The sequence below is a fragment of the Eurosta solidaginis genome, chromosome 4 (assembly GCF_040869045.1).
Source record: "Eurosta solidaginis isolate ZX-2024a chromosome 4, ASM4086904v1, whole genome shotgun sequence".
NCBI classification, from domain to species: domain Eukaryota; kingdom Metazoa; phylum Arthropoda; class Insecta; order Diptera; family Tephritidae; genus Eurosta; species Eurosta solidaginis.
This window is the reverse complement of record NC_090322.1, coordinates 109,125,194-109,150,772: the sequence shown is the minus strand read 5'-3', so window position 1 is coordinate 109,150,772 and position 25,579 is coordinate 109,125,194. Positions and strand designations below refer to the sequence as shown.

The window sequence follows — 25,579 nt, the reverse complement described above, 5'->3', positions numbered from 1 at the left end:
ATTTATACTTTTGTAATTCGTCATATATATTTGTAATTTACGGTAATATTATTACTAAATTAAGCAACCAATTTCCATGTGAATAATATGAATGATAATGTTGCATGCAACAAAGAGGCAAAATAATCAAAAGTAATAAAATAATTCCAAAAAAATCAAGAAAAATTAAAAATAAACAAATACTTTTTGGATTATTTTTGATTTTTTTCTATAAACGCAAAAAATCATGATTTTTTCTAATGGTAATCAATTAGCGATTGGCTTTTTCGGAAAACAATTGAAATAATCAATGGCAATTAAAATAGGCATCTAATTCAAATTTAACAGTCTGATTGTTTGATTGTTCTTCCTCTTTAACGATGAACATTTTTTCTTACAAAATTTTTTTAAAAGTTTTAATTGAAAATGCGTGTATTGAATATTAAGTACCAATATATGGTAATGGTGATTGTACTTGATCCTATTATCTCTGCTTCGTACTGATTATACCTTCGCCATAAAAAGCAGTAATAGCAACCAACCGCGAATCTAAGTAATTATGCTCCAATTCACACTGGTTGCCTTTGCCAGCCAGTTTGATGACTTGTTTGACACAGGAATTTCGTGGTAGATAGAATGCCACATTTTTGCTTATTGTTTTAGCGATTTCCATCAATTCAGATGCACTACAAGGTTGCAAAAAACTTTCTACATCGTAGTCTATTTCTCGCTTATATTTTGGTCCTCCCCATGGAGGACTCAGAAAAACTACATTACTGCGAAATCGTCCGGAACGGCTCATTTGAAGAAAATCACCGCAGATAAAATCAATTTTATCAGAAACACCATAAATATCTGCATTATGTTTCGCCATACTTAATTTTACTGGATCAATATCGATTGATATAACATGTTTGCAGGTTTTTGCAAACTGTATAGAATTACCGCCGCAACCACAAAACGCATCTATGATTATATCACATTGAAGCCGGTTCGCCAAGTGGATAGCTATTTTTTCTGGAGTCACAGAAAACCAACTTTCGCAATCTAAACGTATACCCTCGTCATAACGTGAAAAAAGAGAGAAACGCTTCCTCCAATATTTTAACATTCCCTTCGTCTCAAGGAGAAATTCAGGTACATTTCTTAGTTTTCGATTCTTTTTTTTCTTTCCAATAACTTTTTTGATACCATGTTTAGTTTTTTCTGTAAGATTTATTTCATCTTCCACATCCATGTCACTACAATCAATATCTTCATCTGAAAAAAATCCACTGTAAATCTGCTCCGATTTTTTTTCTTCATATATATGTGTTTTGAAATTTTTTTGGTATCTACCAAATGCTGTGGGTAGTCCGAGAAGTTCGAGTTGTTTAAATTCGTCCACAAAGCTTTTGTCTAAAGCCTGGTTTTGGTCGATATCTACGTTGCCGCCAGTTTCAATACTTTCTCTAAGTGACTGATGTAAATGCTGATAGTATTTATAAAATATAATGCTATATGTTTCAAATTGTTCTGCGTATATACTTTCATAAAAGACGTCCCACGGTGTATTTATTTCTGTACATTCTCCTTTGTAATTATACGTCGATGTTTCTTCCTGGATCAAACAGAATTTAAAAGGATCAGGGATTAATCGGGGTATTTTATGTGCTTTTTATACCTCGCCTGTGTTTATCAACTCTCTATTGTTCCCTCTCCGCCAGTATTCATCAGCTGCAATGGTGTCTCCGTTTAAGAACCAAAATTCCAAAAAGAATTTTTGTTGCAAGGGGCCATAATTTATAGCAAATTCATTTAAATATTGATCAAAGTTGAGATTTTCATCTGCCTCAAAAACTTGATTGAAAACGTAAAACCAAGCTTGTGATCCAGTTATCTCCACGCAACAATTGTACATATTAACTTGATTTCAATTCCCGTCATTAAGACAACCTAATTTATTTACCATGTTATGTATGATGCAAAATAAAATCTATCTATCATTATACAACTTTTAGTGTCACAAGCACAGATGACATGATATGAAACTACTCGCTCTCTGAGAGCGCGTGAAAATGTGCATTTTTTATAATATTGGCCATAGATACCAGCATACTCAAAATCAAATTTGGGCATTTCAGAATAACTTTGGGGTATTTTACATGGTAAAGGTTTAATTTATAATTTTCACTGAAAACTTACTCAAGATTGTCAAATGGGATATCCAAAAACTCGAATTTTTGTCAGGATTACAAATCCGAAGAAAAAATAACTATTTTTCACCCGTGGAAAATTTATCAGTGACAACACCTTTCATCGAAGGGCTGCACACCAAACGGGTTTTGATAGCAGCTTTCGATTGGAGAGAAAGTCAGCTTCTTAGTCTTCGCATTGATGTAAATTGATGCATAAAGGCCAGGTTTTTGTGGAGCGTTGCAACATTCCACTTTTGACAGCTGAGATAAATTGTAGGTATACGTATAGGTTAACGCAACATGTATAATTAACAGCCTTTTGCGGACCACAACGCAGATACTTCACTAAGTGATCTAATTTCGTAATTTCTTATAAATTTTTTGCGTTTTTTATTGTATGTGGATATGCATATGTATGTAAATAAACATTTTGGTCGCATCAAAGTGAAAAAGGGGCTAGCCGTTCATTGTTATCTTATGGCGGTGCCAGCGCAACAAAGCAAAGCAACGCAATCGAAATATATTATTTCATATTTTTTCTCTTATCTACCACAAAATATTTCTACAAAACTTTGACTTTTTTATAAATTTTAATAAGTTTTTATCACCTTACTTGCTGATTTTTTGAAAATAATGAAACCGAACGGATTTCTTGGAGTTTTTTTTTTTTGGGTAGTTTAGGCAACTCTATAGCCATATGATGTTCAAGACCCATTCTTGGAAACGAACGAACTTTTGTTTACAATCGAATGAACTTCAAGACCCATTCCTGGAAACGAATTGAGAGAGAATAAAAGTTTCGTATCATGTCATCAGTGCTATCTATCACCTAATGCAGTTAGGCTTTTACCAAAATCACTTTTTTTTAGTTTTCAATTTGTATGGCCATAGTCATAGATTAGATTGATACGAATCTTTTGTTTACGCTCTCATATTTTCGCTTTCACGAAGGATTTATCTTCTAGTTATTGCTGGCAACAATCACACATAAATCCCTCGCGCCAGCTGAAGCGGGTGCCAGAATAAAAAATGTGCCAGCCAAAACGAAAAACGGGCCAACAATTTCGGTAAACTTTAGTTTGACCGACAACTGTAGAATAGCGTTCAAAAATTATGGGAAAAGGATTAAAATACTTTTTTTAGTGTAAATATTATTAGTTCGAAGGCGGAGGGTAAATATTATTTCGCATTTAAAAGTTATCACCAAAAAGAGGTTTTGTAAATATGAACTACCAATGCAACCAGTCCATTTTGATCACAGAACCTGGAACGTGAACATGTAGGATAAACCCTATCTATTAAATGATGTTAACTATTATATCATATGTCCGATTTACTGAAATTTCAAAAGAATATATGGTTTTCACTGCGAGTTAAATGCGGTACAATATTTGACTAATTAATTTAATCGAAATGCAAATTTTACTTAGATTTGTTTATATTTAACTCTAACTAGTCGTATTATTGTAAAATAAGTTTAAAGAAATAAATATTTTACGACTATCATTTTATTAAATGATTGAAACTATAATCGCCGAAATGTATGTCAAAAATCCCCATTTTCAGATCTATTCATTTTTCTTTGGAGTGGCATCATTGATAAATGTTATAAAAAATGTGCATTTTGACAGCGCTCTCTCGAAACAAAGAGTTGCAAATCTATTCATCTATGGCCATAGTCATGGTTCAATTATACAGGTTGGCTCATCTCATCAGCTGATTTTATTTATGTCATTGCATGGTCGAAGGGATTGTGAAAAGGAGATGGCAAACCAAGGCGAATCTATGGCCCCTATTATGAGCATTATTCGATCTTCGATCTTCGCTGGCTATCGAACATCGAAAATCGAATTTGAAATTGGTATTATGAGAACTCATCTCTGTCGAAATTTTCGTTGTGTATCTAATTTTCAAGCGAATAGAAATTTGTAGTCGATGCTGTATCGAATAGAAAAAGAATTGTTTAAAATGTAAGTTTTTTGTATTTATGTTCTGCTTTTTTACTACCTGCTAGTAATTTTAAACTATTTGAATTAATTTTATATAGGTCCAAGGTCGTGAGTACAAAGAAACAGCTTGAAAGACAATTATGGAACAAAATCCCCATATAGCAAAGGAACTTGCACATTATAGAAATGCAACTTTGCTTGATGCAGCTCAGCCTCCTCGTAATTCAATTTTATTCATCTTTCACAAATAAGTGAATGCCGTTTCCAACGCTCGGTTGGTTGGATCCCTGAGCGCAAAATCGGAGAACTGTTGCCAAAATTAAAAAAATATTAGGAATAGACTCGGCTCTTGTGCATTCCTGCAGCAGTTCATCTGTACTGGACAACAAGTCCATGAACGCTTCTTTGGACAGTCTGAAATTTTGAATAAATCTATAAACAAAACTTATAATTTCAACAATTTAACAACTTATTTAGAAAGCCACACTTACGTGGTGGAATTCACTTCCAAAGGATTTGAGCATCTTACCCGTCTCCTACTTCTGGTTAGCTCCAGTAAGCTTTCCTCTTCATCTGACGAATCATCAAACCACAATTCCGTTGTAGTCATATTTTTATTTTTAATATTTGCATTTAATAACTTGTTCTGCTTTTGTTTATTTATTCTATTTTATTTGACAGAGTATTGGAAATGTGCTATTGTGAACTTTTGAATTTATCGAAATTCACAATAATGCTTGCCTTCATCGAACGCGCGTCGTAATACCGAATGAAAATTCGTTCGATCAGCTCTTTCGACCACGGTCGAAGATCGAATTTGTCCCATAATAGGGGCCTATACTAGGTGGTGGCAAAGCGATCTCAACCAATTGGCCGCACAGAAGAATGTCAAGTCAAAAGAAAATTTTCGTTGATTTCGATTAACTGGCATGTTGTAGTACAAGGCGTTGTATGGAAAACTATCAAGAAGAAGCAATCAGCTGTTGGGATAACACCACCTCTACTGAACTCGCCTTGTGGCAAACTCAAAATGAAACCAACACATTGGCAACATTTTACTTACACATACAATGCTAAGTTTTATGTTTCGCCCAGCAAAAACTGCCTAACGCATTCACGTATACAAATGCAAAGTCTTCAGCTGTCATCTCCTCTACAACAAAAAAAAGTTTGTTCTGGCTATGGCGGAACTATACAAGGTGGTAGCACGGCGACAGCTGATTATTCTTTTTTAATATGATTTGATACATCAACTTCCGGCGCATTACGATTTTGACATTAGTCCATCGACATACAAAAACAACCCTGCAAAAATCGTGTGACCAAAAACGCACACAGCCACACGAATTTTTGACAGGGGTGACGATTTGGAATGAAAAATTGTGCAAATGAAATAGCATGCTGACAAATTTTGCTTTCCCACAATGTATCGTGCTCTCTCGCACCTATTATTTTCATAGGGATAGCAAAATACGTCATTTTTGCGTGCGAAAAATCCGCCATTTCTAATTCTGCAGAAAAGTGGAAAATTTTTTCAATTTGTGTGATTTACATTTTGCAGAAATTAATATACGCATTCTTTAATATTTTTTGGTCTACTAAAGTGTGTTTTAGCAAAAAAAACTCATATCAATGTGTGCATGTTTATAAAGAAAGAAAGTGAAATATGTAATAGCATAGTATAAATAATCGTGAGCAATTCTAATGCAGAATAGTAAATTTTGATTTCCACATACATACAAGAAAAAAATTCTTGTTACCATTAAGATTTATTATCCAAAATTGAAAAAAAAAGATTAGAAAATTCGGTGTAAAAAAACGGCTATGTGTGCAATAAAATAGCCTCTCTTGTTGAGATACCCATGGTCTCCATTAATTATTGTGACGGAGGTGTGTTTGCAGCAGCAAAGTGAACCCAAACAGTGTAGGTCGTGGTGGTTGGGTTTCGTGGTCCGCATCAACTGGACCAGGTGGGGCAATGACGCCACATCCAGTTATACCAAGGTATATACCACAACAGCAACCGGGTAATGCAAGGTCACAATAGCAGCAGCAACAACCTCCCAAGGCTGGCTATCATCGTTGATTTATAAAAAAACAGTGTTGTGCATCTTTAATGCTTAAATATTTCCTCTGTTGAAACAGTTTCCACGATTCACTGTTCAACGAAAGCAGCAGCCAGCGTATGCCACCATCGAACAGCTGATAACAAAAACTTGGATGCACAGCAGTTTAAAGCCAAAATGGAAGTTGAGGAAATATCTGAAAATAAGGTAAATATATGTTTCGCGTTATTAACAAAATCGCCCTAAATTTTATGAATTAACAGATCGCTACGAACGACAAAGCACCCGAACGTGTGATCAAAGAAAGCACTACAGAAATTATTGCCGGCGGGGCCGTATTCTACAATCCAGTACACGAATTTAATCGTGATTTAAGTATTTCAGTACTTAATGTATACTCAAAGCGGTTGATAAGAGAGCGGGAAGCGGCGGCGCATAAAAATCGACAAAATACAAAGGAAAGCAAGCAATGCTAATGACAAGAAACCATACACGGCTGGTGGTGTAAAATACGACGATGGACTGCGAATATTGGAAGCGCTTGCTGCAACAGGTTTACGTAGCATAAGTTATGCAAAAGAAGTAGCAGGCGTGCGTGAAATTGTTGCAAATGATCTATCTAAGGTGGCAGTAGATTCCATTAGCGTAAATATGCGACACAATGGAGTGGAACATTTAATTGTGCCAAGCGAAGGGGATGCAATGTAGGTTTGATATACGAATCAATAGCTAGTGATTTAACTGTAATAATCAATAATAAAATTCGCAATAGGACTCTCATGTACCTTTCAACTTCATATGAGAAGCGTTTCGATGTTATAGACCTAGATCCTTATGGTTGTCCGAATCGCTTTCTGGATGGCGCGAGTGGGGTTCATTACTTGTAACTGCGAATGATATGGCTGTGCTGGCAGGCAATACGCCTGAAGCGCGCTATGCCAAATATAGTTCTGTGCCTTTGCGTATGAAATGCTGCCATGAGATGGGATTGCGTATACTATTGCATTGCATTGAAACGCACTCTAATCGTTATGGAAAATATATTGAGCCACTTTTGAGCATTTCTGCCAATTTTTATATACGCGTATTTGTGCGTATGCATAGTAGTCAAGCGAAGTGTAAATATAGCATGAGGTTGGTATACAGCATTTTGGCCTTTACCACAATCCAATTACTTACCATATCTTTATATTATGAACACAGCAAACAATGAATGGTATTTCAATGCACTGGTTGTGATACCTATACGCTACAGCCTATGGGTATTGTAAAAAGCAAGATCTCAGATAAAGGCAATGCGGAAGAAAAATTCGGTATACCAACTGGACCAAATGTTAATACAAATTGTGCGCATTGCGGTGATAAACATCATGTAAGTTTCAACTATCCCACTTAAGTATTTAAACTCGAATAAATCAAATTTTTTCCTTCTTACTTAATTGGTGCTTAACCGTTTAAACGGTTATGTCCGTTCAAAACGGCGCGTCAGTCGCTTTTTCAGAGGGTTAACTGGCACCAATTGTTCACACCAAATTGTTTCTTATATTCCCAAATATAGATGGGCGGTCCACTTTGGTCGCATCCCATACATGATCCAACGTTTGTTGAAGAATTGCTACAAATCATAGAAGAAAAACCGCTAAGTGGTTTGGACACAACGTCGTTTAAAAGGTGTGTTATCGGCGGTATGCCTGAACTTGTATTGGGTACATGAGTTTTTATGTAAAAAATATTCATCATATCCAACATCAATACCTCGCATTCAATTGTGGACGCTGTACGCACCACATTGGGTTCACGTAATATGGACAAGCATATTGTTGATTCCAGTGGTAAGGCCACAATTTCAAATGATGGGGCAACCATTAAGAAACTATTGGATAAAATAATAACACAACGTAGCGTGCTCAAGTGGTATAAGCTTATCTGGAAAAGATATTTCGTAACGAAAACCCTGGAAGATTACCGCGCCTTATCTGCTGTGGTTCAACAAAACATAACTTGGATGTTTGTTGCTCTTTTTCAATTTTCCTGAATACAAATGTCTGGATTGGAAAAATTTCAAGCAAATAAAGCTTGGCGTGCAAAAGTCAAGAAATTACTTGTCATGCAACGGTAAATGCTTATAAATATATCATTAAAATTGCATGCTTGTTTATGATGAGCCATTCGAGTGAGCATGGAGATGGATGTTTTAAATACTGTAGAGTAAATTGGCTTACTATATAAGAATTTGAAATTTTTCCAAATCTTTGACTAAAAAGTAGCTACTAGCTTGTAGAACTTTATTACTTTACTTTTAAAAAGATAAATCACTTTAGCATGGTAATATATACCTATTATTAAAAATTAATACAAACAATATCTTCAACATTTTTTTCTCGATTCACGAACACATTTAGAAAGGCTACAACGCCTGCTAAAGAGCCGGTATCTTGCCAACGCTTTAGCTTGGATTGAGAGGAGGATCTACAAACTTTGCTAGAAGCACGCGCAGCTCCTCATGTAGCGAATGTGGATCAACACGAAAGTAACGTTGCTGTTAGCGGAAATGCAATGAACAAACTATTTGAAATGGAGGATGAAAATAAATCCAACAATGCAAACACTATAAAGAGGATTCCTTATAATTTTTCAACTAAGGCATCTTGTGACGAAACTATATTTGAATGCCAACAGCAACGTACGTCTGATGAAAGTTTTATGGCTTTGGAAAAAATGTGTGATAAAACAGCATCCGATCCTGACAGCACACTATTTAAGTACATACATAGCGAGAACAAGGATATGGTTAAAGAAGATGCTAAAAAGCGCAGCGCCGATGGAACTATTTTAAAATCCCTTGTAAACAAGGTAAGTGAATATACAACATATTGAAAGTTGATAAGATTGCGTGATATAAATTTAATAATATAATCTTAGAACTACAAGAAATAGATGAAGAAGCACAATCACTGCAACGTCTATTGCATGACTTATGCGTACAGGAGCAGCATTAATTGGATAATAAAACTCCTTTAAAAAGTATTGATGTAACACTACTAGAAGATATTGAAGCGCCATCTAAAATGTGGGACTCCACAATAGTGGGCGATACCACTTTACAAACTTCACCTTTGAAAATGGTGAGACTTCTCAGACCATCTACTATACTAGAGGAAAATTGCGAAGATCAGTCTAATAGTTCTTTGGGTGGTGATGATGCATCATCACACATAAGCTTTCAAAGCGCTCAAAAAGGCAGTGAAACTTCAGCGACAACAAGCTTTAAAAAAAAAAAGCTTTACCTACGCTCTAAATCTACGCCGTCATATACGTACTCATACCGGTGGAAAACCATACAAATGCGAATACTGTGAATGCACCTTTGCTGTAAGCGATCCAGTGCTGTCGCATTTACGTACACATCTGGGCAAAAATATTCATAGATGTGAGTTTTGCCCATCAACTTTTCCTCACTTTACGGAGTTACGTACGCATTTAACTACGCCCAAAGACGAAGATCCAGAAACCCGGGAGCGAAATATGACAGCCTTAAAGGAGGAGGAGCTAAATTAAAGCAAAATTTGGTCACTAAAATTCAGCAGCCGCCAAAACCCAATCGAAAATATACGTGCAATTTCTGCAACAAGGGTAAAGGTTTATAAGACTGTGATTGTAAATGATATTCATTTTACTGATCGTTAATTCACAGATTTTACAACTTCATCTAAGCTAAAGCGCCATATACGTATGCATACCGGCGAGCGACCATACTCGTGCTCAGAGTGTGGGAAATCATTCTCATTGAAATCGTAAGAATATACAATAGGGTTCAGAGTTTGAACGGCGGGCAGTTAAAAATGGATTTATTTTAAAAGTTAATAAAAAAACTTATATCTAAACATATCCGTAAAACGAAAGGCACAAAAACAAAAGCTCAGTAAAAATGGGACATCTAAATGAAACCTTATATCCATATCGCCTGCTGATTGGAATATCACCCGGTTGTTGTTGTAGCAGTTAGGTGGGGCGAAGCACTGCTACAACAATATCACCCGGTCTCGGGTGCCGTTTCGAAAAGCACCTTTCCCAGAAAATATTTGAATAACCCCGTATATTAGAAAAGCCCTATCACAGAATTCGGTTGAAGAATGCCCTAACTCAGATTTGGCTTCAAAAATGACCGATCTGAGCTCAAATACAACACATTTTGACAATAGCTGGAGTGTTTATGAAACAAATTCTAAGATAGGGCGTTCTTCAAACGAATTCTGAGACAGGAAGTTTTTGGAACGGCAGCCGAGATTTGGTGATATTCCACTCAGAAGCCAATATGAATATATGGTAAGTCTCATTTTTACCGACCTTTCCTTTCCTTTTTAAAAATGTGCTTAACAAAACTTTTTTCTTTTAATGCACTCTTAAAATGAATCCATAAGCACTGTAACGTTAACAACTTTTTCATACTTGTTTTTTGATTTGTATTGAGAGTGGCGATTTTAATATTAGAACGGCTAATTTATTTAGACAATTAAAATAACAAAAATTACTACAAAGCCAAATTTTAGTGAGGACCTCTAGTTTACCATAAAAATATTAAAATTAAAAGTCCCCATCTATCCTATTCGAGCTAAAAAAATTACTCGAGGTCAAAGGTCATTGCCTTAATAGCACCGCAGAAAAATTCTTCCAATTCTTTTCTCCTAGAGAGAACAATAATTGGGGAATAGGAATTTCGAATCTTCGAAGTCAGCTGATTTGCCAATTGAAATTTTGTTGCGCATTTCTATTTTTGTTAACAAATTAAAAGTTTAGTTATTGTTGCGAATTTGTTTAAAATTGAGAAAAAAAATATAAGCAAAGCAACAGGGAGCAACGAATTATGCAACCATCTTTCACACGTTGTTATTGTAGCAGTGCTTCGCCCCATCCAATAGGTGCGACCGATCAGAAATTATCATCAATATCCTCTCACGGGAGTCCAAGGAAACTTGCTGTTTCGACAGGGGGGACCATAATGAAAGGGGTGTTAGAGGCGTTGGTTCCACATTACAATTAAAGAGATGGTTGGTGTCATGTGGGGACACATTGCAAGCGGGGCATACATTTTGTATGTCGGGGTTGATTCTGGATAGGTAAGAGTTTAACCTGTTACAGTATCCAGAACGAAGTTGAGCTAGAGTGACTCGCTTTTCTCTGGGCAGTATGCGTTCCTCTTCCGCGAGGTTTGGATATTTTTCTTTGAGTACTGAATTCACCGGGCAATTCCTAGCATAAAGGTCCGACGCTTGTTTATGGAGTTCACCAAGGACCTGCTTGTGTTTTTTCGCTTCATACGGCTGGGTTCTCAGGAGCCGTATTTCCTCAAAATGCTTACGGAGATAACTCCTTAGGCCCCTAGGCGGTGCTGGTTGACCAATCAGATGTCTGTTGGGATGCTCAGGTTTTTGGGTATTCAACAGGAACTGTTTCGTCAGCATCTCATTTCTCTCCCTGATGGGGAGTATTCTCGCCTCATTATGCAGATGGTGTTCTGGGGACATAAGAAGACAGCCCGTGGCAATTCTGAGAGAAGTATTTTGGCAGGCCTGTAGCTTCTTCCAGTGGGTAATTTTTAGGCTTGGCGACCATATGGGTGACGCATAGCACTTAATCGGCTGGCTAATTGCTTTGTGTGTAGTCATGAGCGTTTCTTTATCCTTTCCCCAGGTACTGCCAGCGAGGGATTTGAGGATTTTGGTACGGCTCTGAATTCTCGGAACAATTGCGGCTGCGTGCTCACCAAAATGTAGATCCTGATGAAAGTCACACCCAAAATTTTAAGGTGTAAGACAGTCGGTAGGGTAATGCCATATGGTCGACATTTGGCGCGGCCATGTTTTAAATAAGATCACCGATGATTTGGTTGGTTACAATATCAGGTTTCGCGAGGCGACAAAACTGGAGAGATTGGGGAGATAGCTGTTTATTTTATTACAAAGCTCATCGGTGTAGGAAACAATAGCATAGGTGTAGAAGCAATAGTGACTCCTTCTGGTGGTAAAGGTAGCTATTGATATGTAGAAGTAAAACAGAAATTTGATGAATATGAGTTTTTTTTAAGTTATTGCAAAAAAGCGTTGAGGATTTTTAATATCTTACGAGGTACCTTCGTACATGTTTCTAAGAATGAAGAATGAGACCTATTCAAACTTCGCTATACTTTAACATACGATACTTTACCCCATTTTAACACAACTATCATTTATTGATTTTATTAAATTTTATAAAATGTTTCTTCCTCCACAGTTCCATTTCCGTATTGGATGGTAAATATGGCTTTCGCATTTTCTCCATCAATAACTGACAAGGTGGAAAAAATCTATGCGTGTAAATCATATCTTGGTAAAAACATATCTTGGTCGAGCGTTTCTTCAATAGCTCTCTAGTGGTGATGGTGACAGCAGAGAAGCCCAACTGTTTACAAATGTTACAATATATCAATTGCGTCTACGGCTCAAATACCCACAGTATATGAATGAATCGAACGCACCTAATTGTCTGCCTAACGGATAGTATACATATTCATCAAATCGAAAATATTGCATCAAACGAACTGGGTCTGAATACTGAAACAGTACACATATTCAAAATCGATGAGGAGGCTGTGATGATGGTATAGGGTGAGTTGTTGAATAACATACGAAAACCACTTTAACCCATCTATATATTTGCATTACAGCTAAAGCTTTACAAACAGCAAAAATTGCTGACGCCAAGCAATTGGAAAAGGCAGTGAAGCATTCATCACACTGTACGGATGGTGTAAAGTTAGAAACTGCTGTTGTAACAGCTGCCACCGACACAACGGTCATCTCTACTTCGCCGAGTAACGGCTCGTCCGACTATCTATCGAAGACAGTATAATCATATATTTTGCCAACACAGGTTAGCGATGTGCTTGCACAGGAAAAGATTTCAATTGGCAAACAAAAACCAATTAAGAGAGTTTATTTATTATTAAAGTATTTACTTTTCTTTATATCAACAGTATTAATTTAAGTTGCAATATCACGTACATATATAATAAGGGATGTGATACGATTGCTGTCGGAATTAGATTTGAAACCAATCAATACTCCTGCTAAGGGTTGTAGAATTATTGCTTGAATAATTAGATTTAGAACAATAATAAGTCTGACTTAATTACAAGTCGTACATTTTTAAATTCATCAATTACGACAGCAATCGGATTCTACGACACCTTTGAATATTCTTGATCTGAAAAAAGAGTAAACCTAATCTGAATTTCTACTAAGCTTTCAGTTGTAGATTATTCAAATAATTGGAGTTTTTTCTAAAGCTTAAAATTATTTTCTGCTCGCTTAGAAAAGATTTCAATTGGAAAACAAAAACCAATTAAGAGAGTTTATGTTATTAATAAAGTACTTACTTTTCTTTATATGAACTGTATTAATTTAAGTTACAATTTCATGTGCATATATAATAAAGTATGTCGTGGTACGATTGCTGTTGGAATTAGATTTGAAACCAATCAATACTCCTGCTATGGGTTGCAGAATTATTGCTTGAATGATTAGGTTTAGAACAATAATAAGTCTGACTCAATTACTAGTCGTACATTTTTAAGTTCATCAATTACGACAGCAATTGGATCCACGACACCTTTGAATATTCTTGATCTGAATTTCTACTAAGCTTTAAGTTGTAGATTATTCAAATAATTGGAGTTTTGTCTAAAGCTTAATATTATTTTTTTGCTCGCTTAGAAGAGATTGGAAAACAAAAAACCAATTAAGCGAGTTTATTTATTATTAAAGTTCTTCTGTTTTATATGAACTGGATTAATATAAGTTCCAATTTCATGTACATATATAATAATATTGAAAATAATAAATATTGAAAATTCAATTTTTTTGGTTCATATTTTATTCATATGGCTGCTCCAGGTAAAGTAAATCTGCAGGTAAAATTCACGTTATATGGCGGTTATATAAATGGTAAAACCGCAGTAAAATTGATTGTCAAATGGCTCGAAAATGTAGAGTGAAATGACGGAAAAATGACCGCCAATTGACGAGCATTGTGACGTGTGTGAGCAGCACAGTGCTATGCTCACATCCTATAAGTGGGAGCGGAATGCACGATCACATTAATAGGAACGAAACGGAAAATTTGGTCACAAAAGTTCATCACGCCAAGCAAACGTGACTATGAATATAACCGCTGCAGAAAGTCACAATGACCATAAAATGACTAGTAAAATGACGTGGAGCGTTTTTGCAGGGAAAGTACATGGAAGTTTTATATGTTTGTTGGTATGTCACCATGCTACCACCTTGTATGGTTCCGCCATGGTTGTGGCTGAATGTCAGAGAGGGAAGGCGAGATATCATTTTTGCATTATTGTCTATTGTATGCATTCCCACTCATTTCTATTGCTTTGTGACAGATAGCACGCGTCAAAAAATATTAATGTTAGCCGTGTTTTTTAACACGCGCGTATACGTTTCGTTTGTGCGTGTTAAAAAACGCCTATCTTCGCTTAGATAATGCTTAGGAGACCCATCTAGCGGCTGTGGTAAAACAACTAGCTACAGCAACAGGGTGTAGCGAAAAGCGGAGACGCAACGCTCTGATGGCCATAGGGTATAACATATAGCTGAATCAGTTGCGATGAATTGTGGACACACACATAATACATAGAATTAATGTACAGGGTGAAACAAAGACACATATTTCAGTTACATCTGAGTATAATGCGTATTGAAATTTAGTAGGACAAAATTTATGCGCAGCAATTTCAGAGGTGTATTTATAGTTTGTCTCTTAGCAGTCAATATAAAGTTTAAGCGTAAACGGATATACGCGTGTTAAAAAACACGGCTAATATTCAATTTAATTAAAAGTTTAGTGCACGTCTATATATTTTAAATGGGTCTGACGAAACAATACTTGGCTTATCGGCCTATAATATATTTAATATACGTTTTAATATCATCAATAGTTGCCGATCTAATGTAAATTTTGGTGAATATACAATACAATTGAAAGCCGATATGCACTAGCCGCAGCTGCTGAAAATGTTGTTATTTGGAATTTGGGGTAAGAGGTGGACTGCAAATTATTTATGTAATTAAACTGAAACTGATTTTGCGTTTGCTTTAGATTGGCTCTACGTGCATTGACGCTGCGATGAAATGGCATAGTGAGCTGTAGCCTTGATACACAATTAATTGATGGTGGATATTGCAGAACAGGCGGGACGTCAACGTCTCATTGGTCATAATGCGCCCATAACGGACGCACATTTCTTACAACATTTTGCTGCAGAACAAAATATTATTGTTAGCTGTTCAAAGAACACTCAGATAAAATTTTGGAATTTAGAAACGCAAACTTCAAAACTATTGTAGACAACCAACAGAAGTTTGGGCATTAGCATTGGTGGATAAATTTATGATTGCCGGTTGTTAAATTTTAAACTTAATTAATTTTAACACAATATTAAATTTTGTTAATTTTTTAATTCATTTTAATAAAAATTTTATTAAAAAAAGTTTAGTGTTATTTTTTTCGTTATAGATGCGTTAGGACTATGGGATAAATACAACAGCTAGATAATATGATATTTATGCCATAACGCTAACGCATAGATTTATGACATTCGTTGCTGTATAAATCATGTTATATATGGCATATGAATAGCATATTGAAAAGAGAAAACTATATGAAAGCTTAATAGCAGAATTTAGTGAACATAAAAGAGAAGGCTGCTCACATGTTTTTGTAGCACTATGGATAATTTAATGCATTATATAACAAGTAGCGTTCTAACTGGGGATCCATTCCATACCATTCGCACCAACACCAATACACAGATTTTGACAATTTAAACAGACATATTTTGTTGCTTTACAGATGAGCCAACCATGTATAGTTGAACCATGGCCATAGTACAGGTTAATTTTTTTTTTTTTGTTTTAGGGGTTTAAGGTACTCCCGCACCGTGGCTAGGGAGGTCGATTATAAATCGACTTATTTGGCCCATTCAATGAATTAAAGCGCCATCACCAATTACGAGAATTTTCTCTATTTTATTTCAATATGTGGCGTGTTGCCATGAGTTTTTATTCCGTTATGTTCACTGTTCCGTTAGTTCACTTTCAATTTTGTATTTTATTTCAATATGTGGTGTGTTGCCATCCGTTTTTTGTTCCGTTGTTTTCACTTATAACTTATGATTGTTCTTTTTTTTTTTAATTTTTATTTCTGTTATGTGGCATCACGCCCTTACAGTACTTCCTGTTGAGAGTGCAAAAGCTTTCCCTAACTCCTGTTTAGGGAAGCATTGCACATCCCAACTCCGCCAATTCACCAGAATGGAGTGCAGGTGCCACCCTTAGGTCCATTTAAGATTTCGGCTCAACCAAGTCAAGCCCAAAATTATTTGGTTGAGCCGAGGCTAGCCCTGCACGTCCACTGTGATGAAAGGACAAGAACATAGTGTACCTATACAAGTGTGTCAACTAAGCGATAAACGTCAAAACTACAAACAGCCTCGCTCACCTGATGCAAATCTCAGGTCTAGAGTTGCATTTTTGGTACTTAGGAGTACTTCAAGCTGAGTCGCATTTCATAGTTTAATAAAACCTTGTAGTATTTACGGATGAAATAGTTGCATATATTTCCGCGGAAATAAGAATACTAGAAGATTTGTAGCCTGCAACAATGCGGAAACATACGGAAAGCAAAATTTATTTAAACTAGAGTCAAAATATAAAGCGGTACAGGTGTAACATGGAAAATTTTCACTTCTAGGGCTGTTTACACAAATGCATAAGGCCAAAATTATATAAACGCTTTGGTCGCTTCAAAGCAAAGATAACGTTCGTCGTTTCATTGTTTTTTGTATGGCTGGCGTTGTCAAAGCGTAGGCACTCAACCAAAGCATTTATGTAAATTTTTCAATACTTCGCCCGACAGATGAATTAATGAATGAACACAACCAAAGCGTCTGTGTAAATCCGCCTTAATTTTTGTAGCTGTGAAAGTCTCCTGCAAATAAAATGGTGCTGTTAGTGCATACAAATCGAACTCCTATATGACACTAAGGCTGAGTAACACAGCGCTGTGCGGTGTTATTGTGTTAACACTCAGTAATGTGCGGCACGCACACTTATCGATTAATTTATAAAACAGTGGCACAGCCGATGGCACAAAGCTGACTGTTTCTATAGCACAGAGAATGACACTCAGATCGTAAGTGCACATTCATACATACATAGTACATTGTGCCTGTGTTTTCCTTGTGTGTTGATTGTACTCATAATCTTGCCTGTGTATTACGTTTAAAAGATGTGGGCACAAAATGTATACTCTAAGTTGAAAATGTTCTATTTAAACAAAAGTTGTGGTTATATAACGTAGATTCCCTAAACATGGGAGTATGAAAGAAGATAAATGCTGTCATGATTTACTTTTCAAAATGGCGTCAAACGTGGCGTTAGAGGTAAGTAACACAGTACTGTGCTCTGATATTGTGCCAACACTCATATCGACTTTCGATAATCAGTTATAACACAATTGTGTCAACACAATGTGTTAACACTGCAAAGTGTGCCTGTGCTACAGTGTTAACACTCAAAAAATAGTGTCATTACCCACCACTATATGACCCTACTTTATTTTCTATGTATTTTTCTTGTATTTTCTCTTATATTTTTTGTCGAGGGAGCCAATAAGTTTACAGTACTGGTGTAAGTGTGTGAACTATATTTAAAAAAACTAACGAAATACAAGAAAAATACAACGTAGTTCATTAAAAACAAACAAGCCAGTTTGTATTTCGATAGGGTTTTTTAACATTAGGCATTTTTTCTGACAAATGAAAATTTTGTTTTTCATTTCGAAATTTTGTGCATAAAAACACAACTAAATTCAAAGTGTAAATTGTGTGTGCAAATGAGTTTTCAATAAGTGTACATTTCTCAGTTTTTTGTAGTTAAGGAATTTACCTCCAAATTCTTGTGTTACACAAATATGGTGATCTTGGGTACAGAAATTGAAATTAAAAAGTTTTTCACAATAATTTGAAAAACTACGTTTTCTCTGCTTTTTACACTTAAAGGAGTAACCCTCCGTAATAAATTAAACTTTTAATGAAAATCAATAACTCTGAACTGAACACTTTTCGCCTTGATATAAAATTAAAATGCTGTGGAATAGGAGCAACACTTTTGTGACTACATAAACCCTGTTTCAATCTTTTACGTCTCTGCATAGAACCGAAATTGACTGTTTTCAACCGAAATAACAATGGCAACCCAGATTTTCCCGTTATGCTCACTTAAGCGAGTGGCTGTCAGACATAGTGTACAAGTACAAGTGTGTTGACTTCTTTCTGACAGGCACTCGCTTAAGTGAGCATAACGGGAAAATCTGGGTAGCCATTGTTGTCTCGATTGAAAACGGTCAATTAGGGTTCTGTGCAGAGACGTAAAAGATTGAAATAGGGTTTATGTAGTCACAAAAGTGTTGCTCCTATTCCACAACATTTTAATTTTATATCATGGCGAGAAGTATTTAGTTCAGAGTTATTGATTTTCATTAAAAGTTTAATTTATTACGGAGGGTTACTCCTTTAAGTGTAAAAAGCAGAGAAAACGTAGAGTTTTTCAAATTAGTGTGAAAAACTTTTTAATTTGAATTTCTGTACCCAAGTTAACTATATTTGTGTAACACAAGAATCTGGAGGTCAATTCCTTAACTATGAAAAACTGAAAAATGTACACTTATTGAAAACTCATTTGCACACACAATTTACACTTTGAACTTGGTTGTGTTTTTATGCACAAAATTTTGAAACTTAAAACAAAATTTTCATTTGTCGGAAAAAATAAAGAAAAAACAGCCTAAGGTTAAAAAACCCTATCGAAATACAAACAGGCTTCTTTGTTTTTAATGAGCTACGTTGTATTTTTCTTGTATTTCTTTAGGGTTTTTAAATGTATTCCACACACTTACACCAGTACTGAAATCTTATTGGCTCACTCGACAAAAAATATAAGAGAAAATACAAGAAAATACATAGAAAACAAAGTAGTGTCATATAGGAGTTTGATTTGTTTGCACTTACAGCACCATTTTATTTGCAGGAGACTTTTACAGCTACAAAAATTAAGGCGGATTTACACAGACGCTTTGGTTGTGTTCATTCATTAATTCATCTGTCGGGCGAAGTATTGAAAAATTTACATAAATGCTTTGGGTGAGTGCCTACGCTTTGACAACGCCAGCCATACAAAAAACAATGAAACGACGTACGTTATCTTTGCTTTGAAGCGACCAAAGCGTTTATATAATTTTTCCCTTATGCATTTGTGTAAACAGCCTTAGAAGTGAAATTTTTCCATGTTACACGTGTGGCGCTTTATATTTTGACTCTAATTTAAATAAATTTTGCTTTCCGTATGTTTCCGCATTGTTGCAGGCTACAAATCTTCTAGTATTCTTATTTCCACGGAAATATATGCAACTATTTCATCTGTAAATACAAAGTTTTATTAAACTATCAAATGTAACTCAGCTTGAAGTACTCTTGCGTACCAAAAATGCAACTCTAGACCTGAGATTTGCATCAGGTGAGCGAGGCTGTTTGTAGTTCTGACGTTTATCGCTTAGCTGACACACTTGTATAAGTACACTATGCTGTCACAAAGAAGTCAACAAACTTGTACTTGTACACTATGGACAAGAACAGAATGAGTAGTACAGGTTTACAAGCATTGTTTACCATAGATATTGTTTACTATATAGTTTGGCAGCTTAAATTGAGGTTATGTTGCGAATAGAGTGGAAGGTAGAGCTGGATTTCGATTCTTAATCGATCTTCTTTTTAGAAATGTAGAATCGATTTTTTTAAATCGTTCGATTCTTTAGTCATCGAAGTTTTCTTCACTATATACTTTACGGACGCTTGAGGAAATACATATTCCGTAATTTTAGTTTTTATAAATTTAGCTTTATTGTGTTGGTGACTTCGAGAGAAAGGAGAAAGATGAAGAAATTTATTCGCACTTCTGACAAGCAACATATTGAACATGTGTCAATTGTGTTAATTTTGTGTTCAGCACGAAATGAAAACTAATTAATACCACATTTTTAAATTCTAGTAAGCAAATTGAAAGTGACCATGAAGGTGAATTCAATCTTATAGGCAATCCAAATATTCGCAAATGTGTTGTCTGGAAGTACTTTAGTCAGGTGCGGGGCAATTCTTCGAAATGCAAATTGTGCGGAAAAATGCAAAACAGGTGGAAATATAACCAATTTGTTAAATCACTTGAAGCGGTCACATCCAAAGTTGGTGAAAATGTCTTCATCAACAGCTCCTATAGAATCCTTTTTGAACCAAATAACAACAACAGAAGGAAGTCTCAGTCTGTAGATGAGCGAAAAAACAACAGGATTGTGCTTTGATTAGAATGATATGCAACAAAAACAACAACATATGCAACCCTTTAGGATTGTCGAAGATAACGGATTCAGATCTTTTATACAATGCTTGGATCCTCGGTACGTTTTGCCTTCACGAGTAACAATAAGAAACACACTTTTAACAAATATATAAAATCAATACTTTTTATGACATAGACAGCAGCAAACACGAAAACAGAAGTGGCAATTTTTATGAAATTTCGTCAATTAAATTCCTTATTCCTTTTTATTTTCAATAAGCTAAGAAAATACTTCCATAAAGTTTTTAACTGAAACTACGCAAAACATGACACAAATTGCCGTATGTTGTCTATTGAAAGTTCCGCACACCACATTGATTAAAAAGCTGCAAAACGTATACTGAGAACATGTTACCCTATGTATGTAATATGTAGGTGAAATGGCTGCGACCCTGGTCGCCCAAGTAGATATTTAAAGCCATTTTGATGACATTTAACTCGTCTAAAAACCTACGGAATGTTACGGTCAATGTATTACAACCAGCTAGAGTTGATGATAAAATTAAGAATATTCGGGATTGCTATGACAGATAACCCTCTGAGGTCTTCTCGAAACGGGGTTCCAAGGAACCTTAGCCGGGCTCTAGCTAGAGCCGGGCATTTACACATAAAGTGTTCTACTGTCTACCTGTACGTATGTAATAAATACTTCCTTTTTATATGACGCCGAACATAGATCTAATGCCGTAAACGAAGCGAGACATTACACAAATTGTAATAATAAGTATTAAAGAAGAAAGTGTATTGGCTAATGTTCCCAAGGTTGTTTTCCCTAATTTTGAAATAAAAGATTCAAAAAAAAAACACAAAATGTATGACATTTCGGTAAAGACTATACTAATTATCTTACTCCGATGAAAGGATCAAGTGAAGACCCATGTTGCATTCCTTGATGCTTCCAATTTTGTCGGCAGTCAACGAAACGAGAGAGAAACTGTCCAGTTTTATTTGTCGGGAAAAATCGTGTAAATGGTTGAATACGTAAGCAAGTACACTGTTACAAAGAATAAGCAAAATTTAAATAAACATTCAGCCATATTCTGCATTTCGACTTGGATTGCATTTTTTTCGATTTGGCAATTTTGGTATTCTGTGTTCCAATCTCTTTCGATCCAACTTCGAATCGTTCAATTTTTCTTTTTATTTTATTATATTGTTAAGAAACGTAGAAGGCTTGATGATGATTGATTTTTATATGTCTCCAGGTCAAAAACAACTTGTCGATGTCGAAGTCCCTGGACGTATTTGCCCCGCAAAAGTATCTAACACATACTTGAAAGCATCCTTATTAAGTCGAAAGTTTTTTTGAACCTAAATAAGAAAATAAGTCATTAAACTTTACTACTTTTAAGTTCAATTTCTTACAATTCGTCACTCATCTCATATGGATTACACAAATCTCGCAATATTTGCCTTTCCATTCTCGCCTGGCCATTTTCGTATGCGTTGCTTTCCAACTCCACAAATAATGCCGCGGCTATTGATTCCATTATAATAGACAGCTTTAATTTGTGTCTGTTCGTTGGGTCCAGTTCATACATGTTAAATTTCAATTAGAATTAGCAATTGATGCAATTGGTTTATATTCTCAATTCATTAAACAATTAGAAAGGTTCACCTAATTCCCATTAGATAATTGAAATTTTTATTCTAATGTTAAATCTAATTGCAATTAGTTGCCATTAGCAAAAAAAATTGGTGTACCTTTACAATTAGAAATCTAATTGACTTCTGCTAATGCAATAAGATATTCAATAACTGATTGTAATTCAAGCTAATTGAATATCTAATTGCATTAGCAGAAGTCAATTAGATTTCTAATTGTAAAGGTAAACCAATTTCTTTTGCTAATGGCAACTAATTGCAATTAGATTTACCATTAGAATAAAAATTTCAATTATCTAATGGGAATTAGGTGAACATTTCTAATTGTTTAATGAATTAGAGAATTTCGCAAATGAAGGTTAATTAGCAATCATTAGCATTATCTAATCATTACTTAACATCTATGGTCCAGTTATATGCCAAAGCAAGCTGCCGGAGCAGATGAAGGTGAAGCGAAAACGTAAACAATCGTTGCGGAAAGAATAAATAAATCTTTATAAAGTATTTTAGGCCAGTGCAATGAAATTAGCATCCATAAAATTTAGAAAATGTCAACTATATTCGTGCAGGAATCCGTTTGCACAAAACTTGGTGGTCACGGCAGGGAATTAGCCAAAAGAACGACAAAAACACACTTACAATTATGCACTTCAATCAAAAAATATAACTGCGGCAATATATTCTATTGCTTTTTTTTTGTACAAAATGGCGTGGATAATAAAATATATAAACGTTTTTCAGTGTTTTTTTTTACAAATTTTCTTTAATTTATTTTGGTTCCAATGTTCACACATTCCGTAAAAACAGCTGATTTCGAAAAATCATTTGCTCTTCCTCTTCTCGTTACGATTCCGCCGTAATGCAGAATATTAAAGCGGAGCGTAGAATGGGGAACGTAATCGAAATGCAGAATAGGGGTGATTGTTTGGTTCGATTTAATCGATTTTTTCTAGAGTCGAATCGAAAAAATTGATTCTTAAGCGCCAAATACACGACACGAACATTTCCGCGAACATTCCCGTTATGTCATGTTTCTGCGACCTTTTCTGTTGTTGTTGTTTTTGTAGCGATTAGGTTACTCCTCGAAGGCTTTGGGGAGTGTTATCGATGTGATGGTCCTTTGTCGGATACAGATCCGATACGCTCCGGTAACACAGCACCATTAAGGTGCTGGCCCGACCATCTCGGGAACGATTTATATCGCCACATTAAACCTTCAGGCCATGCCTCCCTCCCCACCCCTAAGTTCCATGAGGAGCTTGGGGTCGCCAGAGCCTCGTCTGTTAGTGAAACGGGATTCGCCGCTCGAAGGTGAGGTTGACAATTGGGTTGGAGAAGCTATATATTGCGCTACACAACCCCTTGACCCCGACCTTTTCTGTCGTGTAAGGTGGTGTTTGCCAGTTCGCGCAAATGTTCGCCAAAAATCAAAATATTTTAATTTTTGGCGAACATTTGCGCGAACTCTTCGTGCGTGTGTGGCGAAATAGCTCATAATCGTAGTAATTTCTGAACGGAACAGACGTGCGCGGAAAAGTAAAATGGACAATAAAAAATTTCTGAGTGAATTTATTGAAATGTATAAATCTTTGCCATCATTGTGGCAAGTAAAAAACAAAGACTATTGTAATAGAATTTTAAAGAATAATGATTATGCGACATAATTTTTAAAATCATTGTGTGACGTGAATTCCAGTTCTTTAATAAGCTCAGTCCAAGAGCTGCTCGTTTTTTAAACCATTCTTTGCACCAAATTCTTTTTTTGCGATCTTCTCTCTTTTTTTTACGCTTAATTTGTGACGGACTTTTCCTTGCGCCGGGGTAAGCTCAGTCCGTCCAGGATCCCTGTGGAATTAGAGAAGAATCTCTATCGTCTCCTTTTAAAGAGAAAGATCCCGTTTTGTTGTTAAAAAAAGAAACGTTATAAACTCTTTATTCCAAAATATTCAAACTACCCTTAAAGCTATGGCGACGGAGGTGGGAAACCACCGTCGGTTCTACGCCGATGGGGTTGGGAAAACCCCCACCGGGACTACGCTTAAACTAAAAATCTCAGACTACTTCGTAAAGAAAGTGGAGGTGGAGAACCACCACTTCCTCCCAGTCGGTGGAGTTGGTAAAACCCCCACCGAGTATATAGCTTAAGAATACCCTGCTCTTTCTGAAGGTTGCGGAGGTGGAAAAACCACCACAATCCCTCTAACGATGGGGTTGGAAAAACCCCCAAAGTTGCTAAAATAAAGAACTCGTGAGATGGAAAAATCCCAGGAGTCCCATTCACCGCTAAACAAGGCGTTAGCAGGCTACTATACCTAGCTGGCTACTGTCTCAATTCGCGAAATTTGTCGCCCTTTTATACTTTTCCACGCGCAGGTGGACAGTTATCCTGCAACAATAAATTTTACTTATTATATGTATTTACTTAAGGTATCTTACATTTAACTGTATTATTCTACCCATATATCGCATTATAAGTATTTATCTCCAAATTGCGTATGTAAAAATGCCTCTTGTACTGCCCCCCCTAACATGGGAGTTCGTTGGTACGCATCTCCAGTTAGCTAGCATAGTTATTTTTGTTTTCCTTCTGCTGCTTGCTTATTGGGTCTTGTTGTTGTCGACGAGTTGGTTGCCCTTCGTAGGTAACTTGTGTCTAGTAACCACGCTGTGTTGTTGGTATGCTAACGTGACCGCTTCCTAGTACATTGCATTTTTTTCGTTTCTCTTTGTGCGATGTCCGCCCCGACGGTTCGCTTTAATGCCTGCTGTGCTTGGTCGCAATGGCTTGGTATACGTATGTTTGTATGTTTTTGGTGTTCTTGCAATGGGAGCTTATGTGTGTTGCTTATTGCATTGCTGTATTCCCAGCATTATTTAAAATTCCAGCCGGTTATGGGTTATCTGTGGAAATTATAATGTTCAACCAAAATATTTACCGTATGCGGGCAGAGACAATTATTTAAACGAAGAAATTAGATGTTGTCATGAATGTTTATATGTATATTAGGGTAATTCAAAAATGATTATTTTGTATGTGTAAATTTAATTCATATAATTCAGTTTTGTACATTTTACATGCTATATGTCTAAATTCATTGTAATTCAAGTAGGATTTATACACGTTTTAATGAGTTTTGATAAATATTTGTAGGTTCGAATGTGTGGGCTCCAAAGCCGGTGAATTTGGGTCCTCACACTCTCCCCTCATCTGCCGTAAGCAGGGTTACCGTTACCAGGCCGGTCCTAGTGATTCTCACTCGGTACGTGTGGCCGTCTATGTTCCGATGGAACGTCCTCTTCCG

General features: G+C 35.9%; 2 protein-coding genes across 7 annotated transcripts; one reads left to right on the top strand and one right to left on the bottom strand.

Annotated features, from left to right (window-relative positions):
* Window position 1: 1 nt before the first annotated feature.
* On the bottom strand, window positions 2-2,006 carry Tgs1 (Trimethylguanosine synthase 1). 2 transcript variants are annotated; one of them, XM_067778990.1, is made up of 3 exons: window positions 1,643-2,006; window positions 1,318-1,579; window positions 2-1,239 (listed from the first exon to the last, which is right to left on the bottom strand). In XM_067778990.1, the coding sequence occupies exons 1-3, from the start codon at window positions 1,877-1,879 to the stop codon at window positions 464-466; spliced, it is 1,275 nt and encodes a 424-aa protein (XP_067635091.1). In that variant the 5' UTR covers window positions 1,880-2,006; the 3' UTR covers window positions 2-463. The 2 variants fall into 2 exon arrangements, with proteins under 2 accessions (XP_067635091.1, XP_067635090.1); XM_067778989.1 differs by having other exon boundaries at window positions 2-1,579.
* A 2,023-nt stretch (window positions 2,007-4,029) lies between these two features.
* LOC137250130 (tRNA (guanine(26)-N(2))-dimethyltransferase-like) lies at window positions 4,030-14,057 on the top strand. Of its 5 annotated transcripts, none has more exons than XR_010952757.1 (10): window positions 4,030-4,126; window positions 4,204-6,378; window positions 6,435-6,875; window positions 6,944-7,305; window positions 7,375-7,543; window positions 8,574-9,024; window positions 9,094-9,804; window positions 9,866-9,965; window positions 12,442-12,815; window positions 12,875-14,057. XR_010952757.1 is itself a non-coding variant. In XM_067782441.1 (8 exons), exons 6-8 carry the CDS (start codon window positions 7,385-7,387, stop codon window positions 8,629-8,631), a joined length of 330 nt encoding a protein of 109 aa, XP_067638542.1. In that variant the 5' UTR covers window positions 4,030-4,126; window positions 4,204-5,796; window positions 6,251-6,378; window positions 6,435-6,875; window positions 6,944-7,305; window positions 7,375-7,384; the 3' UTR covers window positions 8,632-8,918. The 5 variants fall into 5 exon arrangements, 1 of the variants encoding a protein (XP_067638542.1); XR_010952756.1 differs by having other exon boundaries at window positions 7,375-7,842; XR_010952755.1 differs by having other exon boundaries at window positions 7,375-9,024.
* The last annotated feature ends 11,522 nt before the right edge of the window (window positions 14,058-25,579 follow it).